This window comes from Peromyscus leucopus, chromosome 1 (assembly GCF_004664715.2).
Source record: "Peromyscus leucopus breed LL Stock chromosome 1, UCI_PerLeu_2.1, whole genome shotgun sequence".
NCBI lineage: Eukaryota > Metazoa > Chordata > Mammalia > Rodentia > Cricetidae > Peromyscus > Peromyscus leucopus.
Window position 1 is genome coordinate 191,190,922 of NC_051063.1, and position 15,282 is coordinate 191,206,203.

The window sequence follows — 15,282 nt, forward strand, 5'->3', positions numbered from 1 at the left end:
TATTTTTTCTTTAAATGCAGTGATGAATGCCTAGACTCTTGTTTGTCCTAGATACAAGAAATAAGTAAGGTATGTGGTCCCAGTCCTAAAAACATCAGTTACATCATCCTGTTTATGTCTCTGGGAACATTGAGGAAGAGGAGAAAAGGGAGTAAGAAGAGAAAGAGGAGGAAGGGCTAAGACATGCCATTCTCTAGATTCTACACTGTTGTTGTAATCAGTAACCAACAGTAACTGTACTGACCTGCATGGACCTCACACAAGACCACAGTCTAGGAAAGGGAAAGGTTCACAGGGCCCACTCTTTACCCCTCAGATGTTGACTATGGATGGATTGTAGAAGAATCACTGCCTTTAGCTGTAGTCCTCTACTGAGCCCACCAGGCTCCAACACATAGCTCCAAACCCACAGTCCCACAAATGGCTCTGGGTAATCTCAGTGGGTCCCAAAGCAAAATGAATGGAGATGAACACAATAGAGTGTTGTTCAAATCTTAAATGGTCTTATAATTTAAAAAAAAAAAAAAGACCCAGAGACAGATATCAGGGTGGTAGCTGAAAGATCAGAGAAGCAGAACAGTCAGCCACTAGTTCTTACCTCCATGAAATCCTCAGCCTAAAGAGAATGAGTTCCTGTTCCTCACACCTTATATACCTTTCTCTGCCTTGCCATATTACTTCCTTGGATTAAAGGTGTGTGTGCTTTCCAAGCAAAGGCATGAGATATCAAGTGCTGGGATTAAAGGTTTGTGCCACCACTGCCTGACTCTGTTTCTCTCCTATAATGGATCAATTTCATGTATCCCAGTGTGGCCTTGAACTCATGGAGATCCAGAGGGATCTCTGTTTCCTGAGTGATAGGATTAAAGGTGTGTGTCACTATTGCCTGACCTCTATGTCTAATCTAGTGGTTGGCTCTGTCCTCTGATCCTCAGCAAGTTTAATAGGGTACACAATATATCACCAAAATAGATTTGTTGGAATTGTGGACTAGAATAGTAGAGAAGTATGAGGTGATACTGGGCAGTAGTATCTTTTGGCACACACAACATATAGACACACACTGTAAGTATTTTTGAAATAGCTAATAATATTTTTTAAATGTCCACATCAGTCTGTAATTTCTTTTTGGTTGTATCATTATCTAGTTTAGCATCAGGTAATACTAAGATCCAAGAAGTATTTTAAGTAGCTTTGCTGTTAGTTTTTCTTTGTAGTTCTGATAGAATCCTGTCAATCTGGTCATGAGCTTGTATTAAGGGGGCATTTTATTCCTACTTCAGTGTCATTGCTACTTGTAGTTCTGTTTACATTATTTATTTTATGTTGTTTAAATTGTGTGTGTTCTCTGCACTTGGAAACACATCGATTTCAATTAGAGTTTCCAACTCAGTGGAATAGACACTTTTAATGTCAGAGAAATAGGATCCAGTTGATTACTCATGTCTAACATTTAGGTTGGGCAGTTACCATGAAAAAAAAAAAAGTTATTTATTGTTGAGCAAGGTCATGCAAGACTGAAAACCAGCAGTCATGAGGCAGAAGTAAGGAGAACTCTGAGTCCCAGGCCAGTCTTGTCTGCATAATGAGTATAGGACAGCTGGCAATACACAGGGAGCCTCTATCTAAATAAAGCAAAGTCACTCCTGATGAATAGCATTTATGCTACCAGAAGTACAATGCAAGCTTCCAGAGGAGGGAACCAAGCAACAGTCCTAGCCAGCTATGATGCCTGTGGACCACATCAAAGATCATCATCACAGAATAACCCTAAGGGTGCAGTAGCTGCAATCAAACCTTGGTGGTAACCAATGGCTCTCTAATTGGACTTACAGACAATTAACAAAACTGACTTCATAGCAAAAGGAAAACCATGACTGTTACTGGAAACCTTACTGCCTACTCAGTGCTGGTGAAGTAATGGATCTTGTAGGAGAACTTCTCTACAATTACTTTACTAAACCTCCATAATCCCTCTAAAAATATAAACAATTGTCCTTGTACCTACAGATTAGCTTAGTCTTAACTTTGCCTCAAAGAAACTTCTCTTTGCAACAGACATAGACAACTAAAAAAATCCCATACCAGAAGGAATCAAATGCAAAATTGTGGATGTTAGGCCCAGTGGATACATCTACAAAACACTGCTGCACATAAGGCTCAATGAATATTTTTGAAGAAAGGGTAGAAATATTGTAAGAGCCAGAACAGGGAGTCTGCTGTGAGATTGTGTCTCCTAGTAATGCAAGAAGCTACATCCATAAAATTTCACCTCCATGACCACCCAAAAGGGAAACTAAGCAAGGACACAAACAACAAACATGAAAAATTGATGGGGCTGGAGAAATGGCTCAGAGGTTAAGAGCACTGACTGCTCTTCCAAGGGTCCTGAGTTCAATTCCCAGCAACCACATGGTGGCTCACAACCACCTGTAATGAGATCTGGTGCCCTCTTCTGGCCTGCAGGGATATAAGCAGGCCCAACACTGTATACATAATAAATAAATCAAAAAAAAAAAAAAAGAAGGCAAAAATCAGTTTTGGGCTGGAGAGATGGCTCAGTGGTTAAGAACACTGACTGTTCTTCCAGAGGTCCTGAGTTCAATTCCTAGCAACCACATGGTGGCTCACAACCATCTGTAATGAGATCTGGTGCCCTCTTCTGGCCTGCAAGGATACATGCAGACGTTACAATGTATATATAATAAATAAATCTAAAAAAAAAAAAGAAAAAGAAAAAGAAAAATTGAATGGTGAAAAGCCCACAGGACCTCAGCTGTACACAGAGAACTACAGGCAGCTGAGGAATACTGGGAACTGGAGAAATACTCTCCCCCAGAAAGACAACACTCATTTTTATCCAATACCAACTGGTCAGCCTTGAAAACATATATCCAAGTAATATTATATGAACTGAGTAGGGTATATTTAGGAATATATATGTATATACATAGACATATCAACAAACCCATACTAAATTCAAAACAAACAAATTATATACCTATGTAATAAGAATTGCTAAATGGTCTTAAAAAAAAACATAAAGCCAGATCTCTCCAGCCCTGACCTGGGGATTTATAATCTGTATGTGAGCATGTACATATTGTCACATTCACAGCCTTATTCTTTGCAGTTTCTCAACTTCTCATTATTTGTATGGATTGAATATAGTATGAAGATTTTGAGGGTGAAAAAATGATGAGAATTTATTGGAGCATTTTCGTGTGTTTTCTTTCATTATGAATTTTATGTCTACTGTTTCAGCACTAAGCAAAGGATTTGTCAAATTGAATGTATTTTGGGGGTGGAACTTCCAATGAACAGCAAGACATGGGGATTATATATGGTATACTTTTATATGATTTGTCCAAAGTATGTATTTTGGATGTACAGCAAAATTAGAGGAGAAACTAAAGGCTTTGTCACAATTTTTGATACTACATTTTGTCCTTAGTATTTTTTTTGAGACAGGGTTTATATAGTCCTGCCTGTCCTGCTATAATATGAAGATCAAGCTGGCCTCAAACTCACAAATATCCCCCTGCCTCTGTATCTGGAGTGTTGGGATTAAAGGTTAGCACCACCATGATTTGAATTATTATGAAATTTTAGGCGCTGAACAAGATAAGTATTTTTATTAGAGCTTTTCTCAGGGGCTGGAGAAATAGCTTAGTAGTTGAGAGCACTGGCTCGTCTTCCAGAGAATCAGGGTTCAACTCCCAGCACACATATAGCAGCTCACAAGTGCCTATAACTCCAGCTTTGGGGGATTTGATACCCTCTTTTGGCCTCCAAAGGCAAGAAGCATACATATAATGTATAAACATACATGCAGTCAAAATACCTATAGACATTTCTGTTCAAAAGCTTTTCACACAGTTACATTTGCAGATTTTTATCTTAATATAAACACTGTGGTACTTTTTTAAGATTTGAACATCCTCGGGGCTGGAGAGATGGCTCAGAGGTTAAGAGCACTGACTGTTCTTCCAGAGGTCCTGAGTTCAATTCCCAGCAACCACATGGTAGCTCACAACCATCTACAATGAGATCTGGCGCCCTCTTCTGGCCTGCAGGCAAAACACTCACTGTATACATAATAAATAAATCTTTAAAAAAAAAAAAGATTTGAACATTCTCTAAAGGCTTTCACTAGTTTCTTTGTTTCTATTTTGTACACTGTTGTGATTTGTAAGCAGAGAATACCAGATAAATGCTACATCACATTGTTTATAATGGCATTTTTCTCTCCGGTGTGAATTTTCTGATGAGCTTGAAGAGTTGAGGACTTAGTAAAAGATTCACCACATTCCTTACATATGTAAGGTCTCTCTCCAGTATGAACTCTGTAATGTGTTCTAAGATTTGAATGCTGGATGAAGGATTTGTCACAGTCTTTGCATTTGTAAGGTTTCTCTCCGGTATGAATTTTCTGATGTACTCTAAGATATGAGCTTCGAGTAAAAGATTTGCCACATTCCTTACAGAAGTAATGTCTCACTTCAGAATGAACTTTCTGATGTTTTCTCAGATTTGAATACTGGGTAAAGGATATGCTGCAACCTTTGCATTTGTAAGTTTTCTCTCCAGTATGAATTTTCTGATGTTCTTTAAGAGTTGAGCACTTAGAAAAAGATTTGTCACATTCCTTACAACTGTAAGGTTTCTCTCCAGTGTGAACTCTCTGATGTCTTCTAAGATGTGAGTCCTGGGTAAAAGATTTGTCACACTGCATACATTTGTATGGTTTCTCTCCAGTATGAATTTTCTGGTGTGTTCTAAGAGTTGAGGTTGTAGTAAACGATTTGTCACATACCTCACATTTGTAAGGTTTCTCACCAGTGTGGATTCTGTGATGCGTTTTAAGATGTGACAATTCAAGAAAGGACTTACCACATTCTTTGCATTTGTATAGTTTCTCTAGAGAATGAATTTTCTGATGCCTTCTAAATGATGAGTAGTGTCTACAGGATCTGTCACACTCATTGCATTTGTAAAGTTTCTCTCCAGCATGCCTTTTATCCGTATGCATTTTCTGATGGCTATGAAGTGCTGACAACTGAGGAAACGACTTTTCACATTCTTTACATTTGTAAGGCTTCTCTCCAGTATGGAGTCTTTGATGTGTTTTAAGACTTGAGCACTGAGTAAAGGATTTGTCACAAACATTGCACTTATAGGGTTTCTTTCCAGTATGAATTCTCTGATGCTTTGTAAGAGTTGACTTCACAGTAAAGGATTTGTTACATTCTTTACATTTGTAAGGCTTCTCTCCAGTGTGCATTTTCTGATGGTTTTTAAGTGCTGATAACTGACGAAATGACTTTCCACACTCATTGCATATGTAAGGTTTCTCTCCAGTATGAAGTCTTTGATGTGTTTTAAGATTTGCACACTGGTTAAAGGATTTGTCACAAATGTTGCACTTGTAGGGTTTCTTTCCAGTATGAATTCTCTGATGTACAGTAAGGCTTGAGGCAGTACTGAAGCATTTCCCACATTTCCCACACTGGTGTGGTTTTTCTCCAATGTAGATTGTTTGTTGTAAAAGACCATCTGTAGAGCTAAAATAGTCATTGTGTTCCTCCTGCCTATGCCCTTTCTTTGCAGTGTAGAATCTCTGATCTTGAGTCAAGTTGGAAAACAAATTTAAAGATTTTTCACAGTCTTTAGATTTGTAAGGTTCTTCTCCAATATGCATTCTTTCATGTCTTTCTGGGATTGATGAGTTAATAGAGGCATCCCTGTGGTTACTGCATGTGTAGTTATTAGACTTTTCTGTAGTTTGACTTGTTCTATAAAGTACACATGTGGAGGGGTCATGAAGCACTTTGCCAAGCTCAGTACACTGACAAGACTCCTTTTCAGTCTTCACATGGTGATGGGCAGGATCACATTTGCAATAGTTCTCTGAAAATGAGTACAGTTCAGATTAACTGGGCTTGTTACAAGATTAAACATTTGATAAATGATTGTCTCTATAAGTTTTCTCTTAAGATAAGTCAACCAGCAACTATTTAGAATAGAGCTCCCAGTATTTGACATATTCTTTCATTATAATTATGTGTAATCTTACAAAAACAGGATAACAACCTTCATGGAAGATAAAGCAAATATTTGAGGAATCTATAGTTAGTCCTTGGGATGGAGCTCACTGACTGATTATATTTAGAATACATATCTCTATTTTTAAATATTTATTTCCTCAGGTATTGATGAAAAAGAGTTTAATCCAATTCCAGGTTCACAGTGTTTGTACTTACTAATGTACAGCAATGAGGAGTACTGTTCAGAATTCCTCTTCAGATTAAAGCTTACTCAAAAGCATCAAAGGGTTTTTCTCTCTAGAAAACACATTCGATTCTTCAAAAGTAATGGATGCAAAGACAGTATTCTGCCAGACATCAGAGGTTCTAGATCATTTGAGGCAGGGCTGTCATGGGCAGCTATTGCTTATTTCTATCCTCCACTGTCTGAGCTCCACACTTAACTTTCCTCACAGGGTTATTCTCAAGTCCACTCTGTACACGGACTCCTGAGATTATTTCCCCGAAGGGTGTCTGTGTATTCTCCACGGGAACGAAAATAAATGTAATATGAAGACAAACATGCAAAGAAGGCAATTACCGAATAATTCTACATATGGACTAACATTAGACTTAGAATTTGTAAAAATATTCCAATTTCATGTCAGCACATTCAAATAAAATTCTGTACTAGTATTAAGTTACCATAGTTCAAGTGCAATAGATACCACACCTTCTAATAGTTACAACAGACAGGATGCATCCTGGCACCAGGACACGACTTTAAGCTCAGTGTTCAGGAATCCTGTCAAGTGGAATTGAATATTGCAAGTGCGTTCTCAGCTCTTGCTTTCTCTTTCACTAAAAGCCAACACTGTTGTCCTGCTCATTCGCTACCCTACCTTTGTGGCTACTCTCTCCTCTCCACATTCCAGGGCAATCTCATTTGCTCTGGACAGGTGACCAGGCCTACATTACATAGAATAATCCACATGTACTAAGAGGTAGCCCAGGACCCATGGCAGAATTTTAAATAAGAATACGTATGTTTAACAGAGTACTGGGCTCAGTACATGAAGATAGCACAAAGTAGAGGGAATAGGAATGATTTCCCAATTGCTATTTCCTAACAGAATCATCATCATATATATGGAAAATTTTAAGTTGTATATCTTGAGTATTTTTCACAATTAAAACAATGTAAAATGCAATGCTGGACATAGAGCTTTAAGATATGGCTGGAACCTGCTACAAAACCTGTGACCTACAATCTGTCTTGCTAAAAGATATGCTAAGGTAATATGGGTTTAGAAATTGTAGAAGTAGACAACAAATGTTTTATTTGACTTAAGGCCCAATCCACAAGACAGAACCCATACTGTAAACTGCTTGGGTAACCAAGGGCAGAGACTAGATAGCACAGAGACCTAGGGTAATATCAAACACTACTGATCTAAAAAAAAAAAAAAGCATCAATAAAATGAGTCTTAATGATATTCTATCTATACTCATAGATAATTGTCTTATTCAGTCATCATCAAAGAAGTTTTCTCTAGCAGCTGATGGGAACAGATGCAGAGAGCCACAGCTAGACAGTATGTGGAGAAAGAGTCTACATGAGACCTCTCCATCAAATCCCTCCCCTCAGGGCTTAAAGAACCATATAGAAGAGGCAAAAAGAGTATAAGAGCTACAGGGGATGGAAGACACTGGCATTACAAGACCCTCATGTAATGGGTAGCTGTTCAGCTTTGACCTGAATTACTACCTCAGTGAGGCTTCTGGTAATTGACATGCCTACCTATGACCCACCCCTGGGGCAAGGCCGAGACAGGAGCTCTTAAGACCCAAGAGTTTAAGACTTAAGCTCTTAAGACCCAAGGGCTAGGCCTCTTGGTTCCTGGTGATCCTGGATGCTGGATGGAAGACCGAGTCAGAGTTCTCCAGAGAACCCTGCTAGACTGCACCTCACCTCTCCCAGATCCTGTAACCAGCCCCTTTACTGACTGTAAGTTACCCCAAAATAAACCTCCTTTTTAACTATGTGGAGTTGCCTTGTTAAATCTCCACATTATTCTCACATCAATTAAGCCAAGTGCAAGTGAACTCACAGAGACTGAGTAGCAGGCACAGGGCCTACGTGGGTCTGCAACAGATCCTCTGCATATGTATTGTAGGCTTAGTATTATCATGGGATGCCTGAGTATGAGACTGAATGGGTCTCTGATGCTCGTGCCTTTTCTTAGGACTCTTTTCCTTCTGCTGGGTCACCATGTCCAGCTTCAATATGATGGTTTTTGCTTTATCTTATTATATTTTATTTTGTCATGCTTGGTTGTTATTGCTTAGAAGGCTGTTCTTTTCTAATGAGACAGAAAAGGAGTGGAATTGTAGAAGGAGGTGAGGGAAGTTGGAGTTGTAGAGGGAGGGGAAAGTATAATCAGGATATACTGTATGTGGTGGTTTGAAAGAAAATGTCTCCCATAGGGGTGTCACTATTAGGATATGTTGCCTTGTTGGAGGAAGTGTGTCACTATGGGTCAGGCATTGAAGTCTCATATATGCTCAAGCCATACTGAGTGAGACAGTGCACTTCCTGTTGTCTGCAATGTGTAGATTCTCAGCCATATGCATGCCTGCATGCCGCCATATTCACAGCCGACATGGTTCCTGGCCATGATGATAATGGATTAAACCTCTGAAACTGTAAGTCAACACCTCAATTAAATGTTTTTCTTTATAAGAGTTGCCATGGTCATGGTGTCTCTTCACAGAAATAGAAACCCTAATTAAGACAGAAGTTTGGTACCAGCAGTGGGATTTTGCTGTGATAGGCCTGACCATGTTTTTGTTTGGAGGAATTTGGACTTTGGTACTCAGGGTTTGAAAAGCAGTTGAAAGCTTTAAGCACTGGTAAATGGGCCATAGTAGCAGGACCATGGTGCTGAGTGTGATCTGATGAACTATGGGGAGCTGGCTCAAGAGGTTTCAGAGGAGAATTTTTGTATGTTGCCTAGAGATCATTCTTGTGATATTTTGGTGAACAAAGTATTTGCTTTTTGCCTTTGTCCACAGAGTCTACTTGAGGCTAAAGTGGAGAGTTTTAGAATAACTCCATTGGCAGAAAACATCTCAAAATAGTCTAGTATAGACTGTTGTGTGGTTATTAGTATTGACTCTAACAAAGATTTATAATGAAACGGAGAAAGAAAAAGTAAAATTTGAGGGGACAAGGAGCATCAGGAAGTGCAATGGAGCCAAGTCCCAGGTTCAAGGAGATAAATAGATTAAGAAATTGAATAAAGGGAGTGGTGAGCTCAGGGCAAGATCTCACTTAGCTAAGTTTCCAACTTGTAAAAGGGAACTGAAGAAGAGCTTAGAGCCAGGGGTAGTGGTGCACCCCTCTAATCGCAGCAGTGGGAAGTCAGAGGCTTGTAGATCTCTGAGTTTGAGGCCCTCTGGTCTACAGAGAAAATTGCAGAAGAGCCAAGCTTAGGCAGTGAAGAAAATCAGCAAAAACAGAAAGTTGGTGAAGATGTAATTGAACAAAGGGTCTATGTTCTAGTCCCAGCAAGCAGCAGAACTTGGCAGCTTCTTGTTTGTGGTTCTGAAGTTAAGCACAGAAGAAAAGAGGCTAGGGAATCTGCCCCCAAGACTAAGGAAAGCTGCTGAGGCCAGGCATTTGTCAGGTGTGTCCCTGAACTGAGGCCCAGAGAGACCATTGCTTTAGGGTGTAAAGTTGAAGCCTGGATTGCCTTGGAGAACCCAAGTTGTTAGAGATGCCAGAGCTGTGGGATACCTGCTGAAGAAAGCTGCTAACAGGGAGTGGAACTAGCCTAAGAGAAAGAAGTATGTTGCCATCAACAGAGCTGAAAGGAGTTGGAGATCTGAAGAGTGTATTGACATCAGACATGGAGATGCAGAGTATGGAGTTTGCCCAGCTAGTTTTTGGTCTTGCTTTAGTCTAGTATTTCTTTGCTATGATCCCCTCCCTATATTTTGGAATGGTAATGTATATCCTGTGCCATTACATGTTGGAGTATGTGTTGTGATTTTTTTTCACTTTGATTTTATAAGGGATTACAGTTAAGAGATTACACTAATCTCAGAAGTAACTTTAAACTTTATACTTTTAAATAAATTTGAGACTGTTACAGATTATGGAGACTTTTGAAGTTGGACTGAATTTATTTTTGAATTATGATATGGCTACAAGACTATGGGGGCCAGAGAGTGAAATGTGGTGGTATGAAAAAATAATGACCCCATAGAGAGTGATGCTTTTAGGAGGTATGGCCTTGTTGGAGTGGGTGTGGCCACACTGGAGGAAGTCTGTCACTATGGGACCGGCTTTGAGGTCTCATATATGCTCAAGCCACACCCAGTGAGACAGTTTATTTTCTGTTGCCTGCAGGATGTAGAATTCTCAGTTACTCTCCAGCATTATGCAAGTGTGCATGCTACCATATTCACAGCCTACATGATTCCCAGCCATGATAATAATGAACTAAACCTCTGAAACTATAACTCAATTAAATGTTTTTCTTTATAAGAGTTGCCATGGTCATGGTGTCTCTTAACAACAATAGAAACCCTAATGAAGACATTGCATGAGGAAAGAATCTATTTCAATAAAAGAAAAAATGAAAAAGAAGATATAGGTGGAAATATTATATACTGAATGCATCTTGGAACCAAACTGAAGGGTGCATGACATCTCTAAAATGGAAAATGGAAAGAAAACAACAAATACATTTAAAAAAAGTTCTTTTTCTACTACCAAACTTTCCCTATTCTCCTGTTGTTTCCAAGACAGCTTAACAGAGAGTTTGCAAACCTATGAAGTAGATACATATAAACCCTGAGTTAGCAATTCTAGAAGCAAAATATTCTCACCCACAGAGATCAGGTTGCTGTAATTCTCCAACATCACGTCAATGTACAAAGACCGCTGAGCAGAGTCCAGGTATTCCCACTCCTCTTTCGAGAAGTCCACAGATACATCCCTGAATGTCAATAGAACCTAAAACAAAAAAAGTACAGTTCAACCACGTGATGCTGGGAAGCATGCTTTCCTGGTATAAGGTGACTTATGAAGTCAGAGGGATGTAGATGATTGAAGACAATTACACAAAAAGATGATTTCTAACATAGTTACATTATATAATGGATTCTCTAACTGTGAAAACAGGATGACACAATCATCTCATAAGCAACATACATGAAACAAGACACACATTTAAGGTCTGACATGGATATCTATCTGTCATAGATGCTGTGCTTATGTCACACAGAATCACAGCAGACATGTCTCAGGATGAAAATCTGTGATGGGAAAATGTGATTTCAAATGGGGCACTTGTAGATCATGCTACAATGAATCGAAAAACATTTTTAAAAGCAGAAACACAGAAACCTAGAAAACATAGGGAATACCTTTCAGGAAACAGGATGGGGAAGAATTTTTTGAAAAGTAAAATCTCCAACAGCATAAGAACGAACCCCAAGTATCAATACATGAATATAAAACGTTTCTGTTTGTCAAAAGAAAGAATCGGCAGAACACACAGACATTGCACAGAGTGGGAGAGAATTTGTACCAGTGACACTTTGAATAGCAGCTCACACCTAGAATTTACAATTTTAGAAATTAAAAACTATGGAAATAAAGCTGCGAATCAACAAATGGGCAAATGAGCTTTGTGAAGACAGAAACACAAATGGCCAATAAATATGGCAAAAAGTGTTCATAATCCCTAAAATGCCATTATGTAAATGCAAACTAAAACTACTTTGAGATATAGCTGTCATCAACCAATCTGACAACAAATGTTAAAGAGGATGAGGAGAGAAAGATACCATTGTTCACTGTTGGTGTGTGTGTGTGTGTGTGTGTGTGTGTGTGTGTTGCAAATTAATACAACCATTGTGGAAATAGTTTGGAGATTATTTAAAGTGTTAAAGGTAGTACTAATGTATGAACAGCTCTTTCACTCCTGGACATATACCCAGGGACCTCCACACCCCAATACAGAGATATTTATACCCTATATTTACTGCTACTATATTTACCACAGTAAAATATTATTCTCAATCTAATCATCTATCAACAGATGAATGGATAATGAAAATGGTGTACACATAAAATGGAATACTATTCACTTGAAGAGGAAAATGTAATAAAAATTTGCAAGAAAATGGATGGACTTGGCCGGACGGTGGTGGCGCACGCCTTTAATCCCAGCACTCGGGAGGCAGAGCCAGGCGGATCTCTGTGAGTTCCAAGCCAGCCTGGGCTACCAAGTGAGTTCCAGGAAAGGCACAAAGCTACACAGAGAAACCCTGTCTCGAAAAACAAAAAACAAAAAAAAAAAAAAAAAAAAAAAAGAAAATGATGGACTCAAAATATGTAATGAGATCATACAGTGTCACAAAGAAACTGTTTTCCTTCATATGCAGAATCAAACAATGTACATGTGAGAACAGTAGAACATAGAGAAAAAAGAATAAGAAAGGCTAAATATTAAGGGTTGAGGCAGGACTGAATGCAGATAATGAACACCAGTTATGAAAAAGGATATAAAACTAATTGCTTTTCTTTTTCTTTTCTTCTTCTTTTTTTTTTTTTTTTTTTTTTTTTTTTTTTTTTTTTTTTTTTGAGATAGGGTTTCTGTGTGTAGCTTTGTGCCTGTCCTGGATCTTGCTCTATAGACCAGGCTGGCCTCGAACTCACAGAGATCCGCCTGGCTCTGCCTCCTGAATGTGGGATTAAAGTCATGCACCACCACCACCCAGCAACTAATTGCTTTTCTAGTTCTAATTCTGTCACTGTTTTTGTTTTTATTTTGGGTGGTATATAATTACAACAAAATATATTTGATAGTGAAAATATAAAATCCCAGGTGGGGCTGCACAGCTTCTGTTCCCAATAACTACTCCAACTGTATAAAAGTACATTGAGTTGTATACTCTTTATGTCTGCTTAATTTCAAAACATGAATTTTCTTGTTGTTTGTTTGCTTGCAACATTTTTATAACAAAGTTTAAAAACATCAGAAGTAGAAAATTAAATGCTTTCAATGTCTAAAAATATAACATTTCTAGAAAAATAGTAGACATGACCTGGAACATGCTTACTAGAGAATCAGCCATTTCTTTCTCTTTCTCTTCTTTGAGTGTCTCTTTCAGGAACAATGAATGGATGGCTTGCTGCCCTTTCATATAAGGAGTCAAAAAGAAAAAGCAAAAATTAATACTAAAAGCTGTTAACAATGTCAAACCACATGAAAAGACACAAGCAACAGAATTCACCAGGTATCTGGTCAATGATTCCAAAGCCAGGAGAGCATGGAAACACATTTAAAGCTTGAAGAGAAAATTACCATCAACAGTATTATTACAACTAAAAAATATTCTTAAAATTGATGGAGACGTAAGTGCATTTCAGGATAGTCTTGAATTAATACAACTGATTTAACTAAAACTGAGTAACATATATTAATTTTGAGAAAAAAATATGCTCAGAAAATAAGAGAAATTATCCATTAGAACATGAGAAGTAATACATTTCATGTGAAGAATACATAAATAGTGGAGAAATGGGAAGTAATCATCCATTAGCAAGATAGCAAAACACTATTTCTCAAAGATAAGAAAGAATACTACCAATAACACACCCAGCAACAACATAAAAAAAAAATAGGGAACAAAAACCCTATCAACAAAAATTCTAGCCACTCTGAAAATCAATATGGAATATCCTCAATTAAATAAAAAAAAAAATACCTCAAGTTAAATAAATCTAGCACATGACCCAGCTGTTCTACTCCTTGGTATATGCTCAAAGGACTCGGCTTCCTATTCCATAGACACTTGCTCAGCCATGTTCATTGTTGCTCTAATCACAATAGCTACAAAATGGAAACAACCTAAATGTCCTTCAACTGACAATTGGATAGTGAAGATGTGGTACATATAATCTATGGATTATGATTCAGTTGTAAAGAAAACTGAAATCATGAGCTTTGCAGGTAAATGGATGGACCTAGAAAGGATCATATTGAGTGAGGTAACCTGGACCCAGAAAGACAGACACAGCATGTTCTCTTTCATGGGAAGTTCCTAGCTCCAAATCTTCAGATGTGAGTCCACAACATGGAGTGACTGCAGCAACAAGAAAAGTAAGAAGAGATCACTGGGGGTGACGGGGAGTAGTAGAGATGGAGTAACAGGGAACAAGTGATCCGAAGGGGGAAACGGGAAAACAGGGAGGGACTTAGTTATGGAGAAGGGACAGATGTAACACAGAATGAGGGTAAAATATCAGTAAGGATGGCTAAAAAGTCATAAGGAGTCATACTATTATCATCTACCCAAAAATGTCTATAATGCATATAAGTCTGTATAAGCATATAGGTTTGGTGTGTACATGAAAAGTTCTCATCTGGGTGACAATCCTCCTCACAAGAGCCATAGATTTCTAACAAAACCACCAGCACCAGGTGTAAGAAACCTGCTTTGGCATTATTTGTAACAGCTGTCCAACACATTCCAGTAACATTCCAGGCGATTGCTGTTGCCCATGGTGGCTTCCCAGAGGCAGAAGGTGAGTCCCTGTTGTTGAAGAAGCCATGCACTTCAGACTCAAAATCCAGAGAACTCCAGATGGATATGACCATAAAGCTTCCTCCCTGGGGACTAGTTTTCATGGTACCAGAAGGCAACATGCAAGCTTCCAAGGAGGGAGCCAACCAACAGTCATATTCAGCTAGGGCACATATGAACCACACCAATGATCTGCACTGCATGATAGACCTAAGGGTATAAGAGAGGTACACAGACCTTGGTGGTAACCAACAGCTTCGAATTGCATTAAGACACAGTCAAAAAGTGGGAAATCATGCCTGGTACTGGAAACCTAGCCTGTTGCCCCAGGGTTAATGAAGTCAATGATCTTGGAGGAGAGCCTACAACCACTACTTTACTAAATCATCCTCATCCCTAACTGCATTCTAAATATTTACCCTTATTCTCACGGATAAATGTAGTCCTCACACTTCATCAAGGAAAGTTATTTTAGCAACACACAGTTGTGATGCTCAGTCATAACTGACACATAATCAACACAACTCCTGCACCTCATGCTCAAGGATAAGTAAGAAAGAGGGGGTGGGAACATTATAAGAGCCAGAGGAACAGGATATTTGCTGAGATTGTTTCTCCTAGAAATGTCAGAGATGCTACATGCATGAAATTG

General features: G+C 38.6%; 1 protein-coding gene across 1 annotated transcript in view; it reads right to left on the reverse strand.

Annotated features, from left to right (window-relative positions):
* Positions 1-4,140: 4,140 nt before the first annotated feature.
* LOC114686600 (zinc finger protein 54-like) overlaps positions 4,141-15,282 on the reverse strand; it is a 45,408-nt gene continuing 34,266 nt past the window's right edge. The window contains exons 1-3 of the mRNA XM_037202245.1: positions 13,164-13,513; positions 10,923-11,049; positions 4,141-5,910 (exon numbers count right to left, since the gene is read on the reverse strand). Coding sequence (XP_037058140.1) covers positions 4,217-5,910; positions 10,923-11,049; positions 13,164-13,385 — 2,043 coding nt within the window. The 5' untranslated portion in view covers positions 13,386-13,513 and the 3' untranslated portion in view covers positions 4,141-4,216. Of the gene's footprint in view, positions 5,911-10,922; positions 11,050-13,163 lie in introns of the transcript that reaches the window.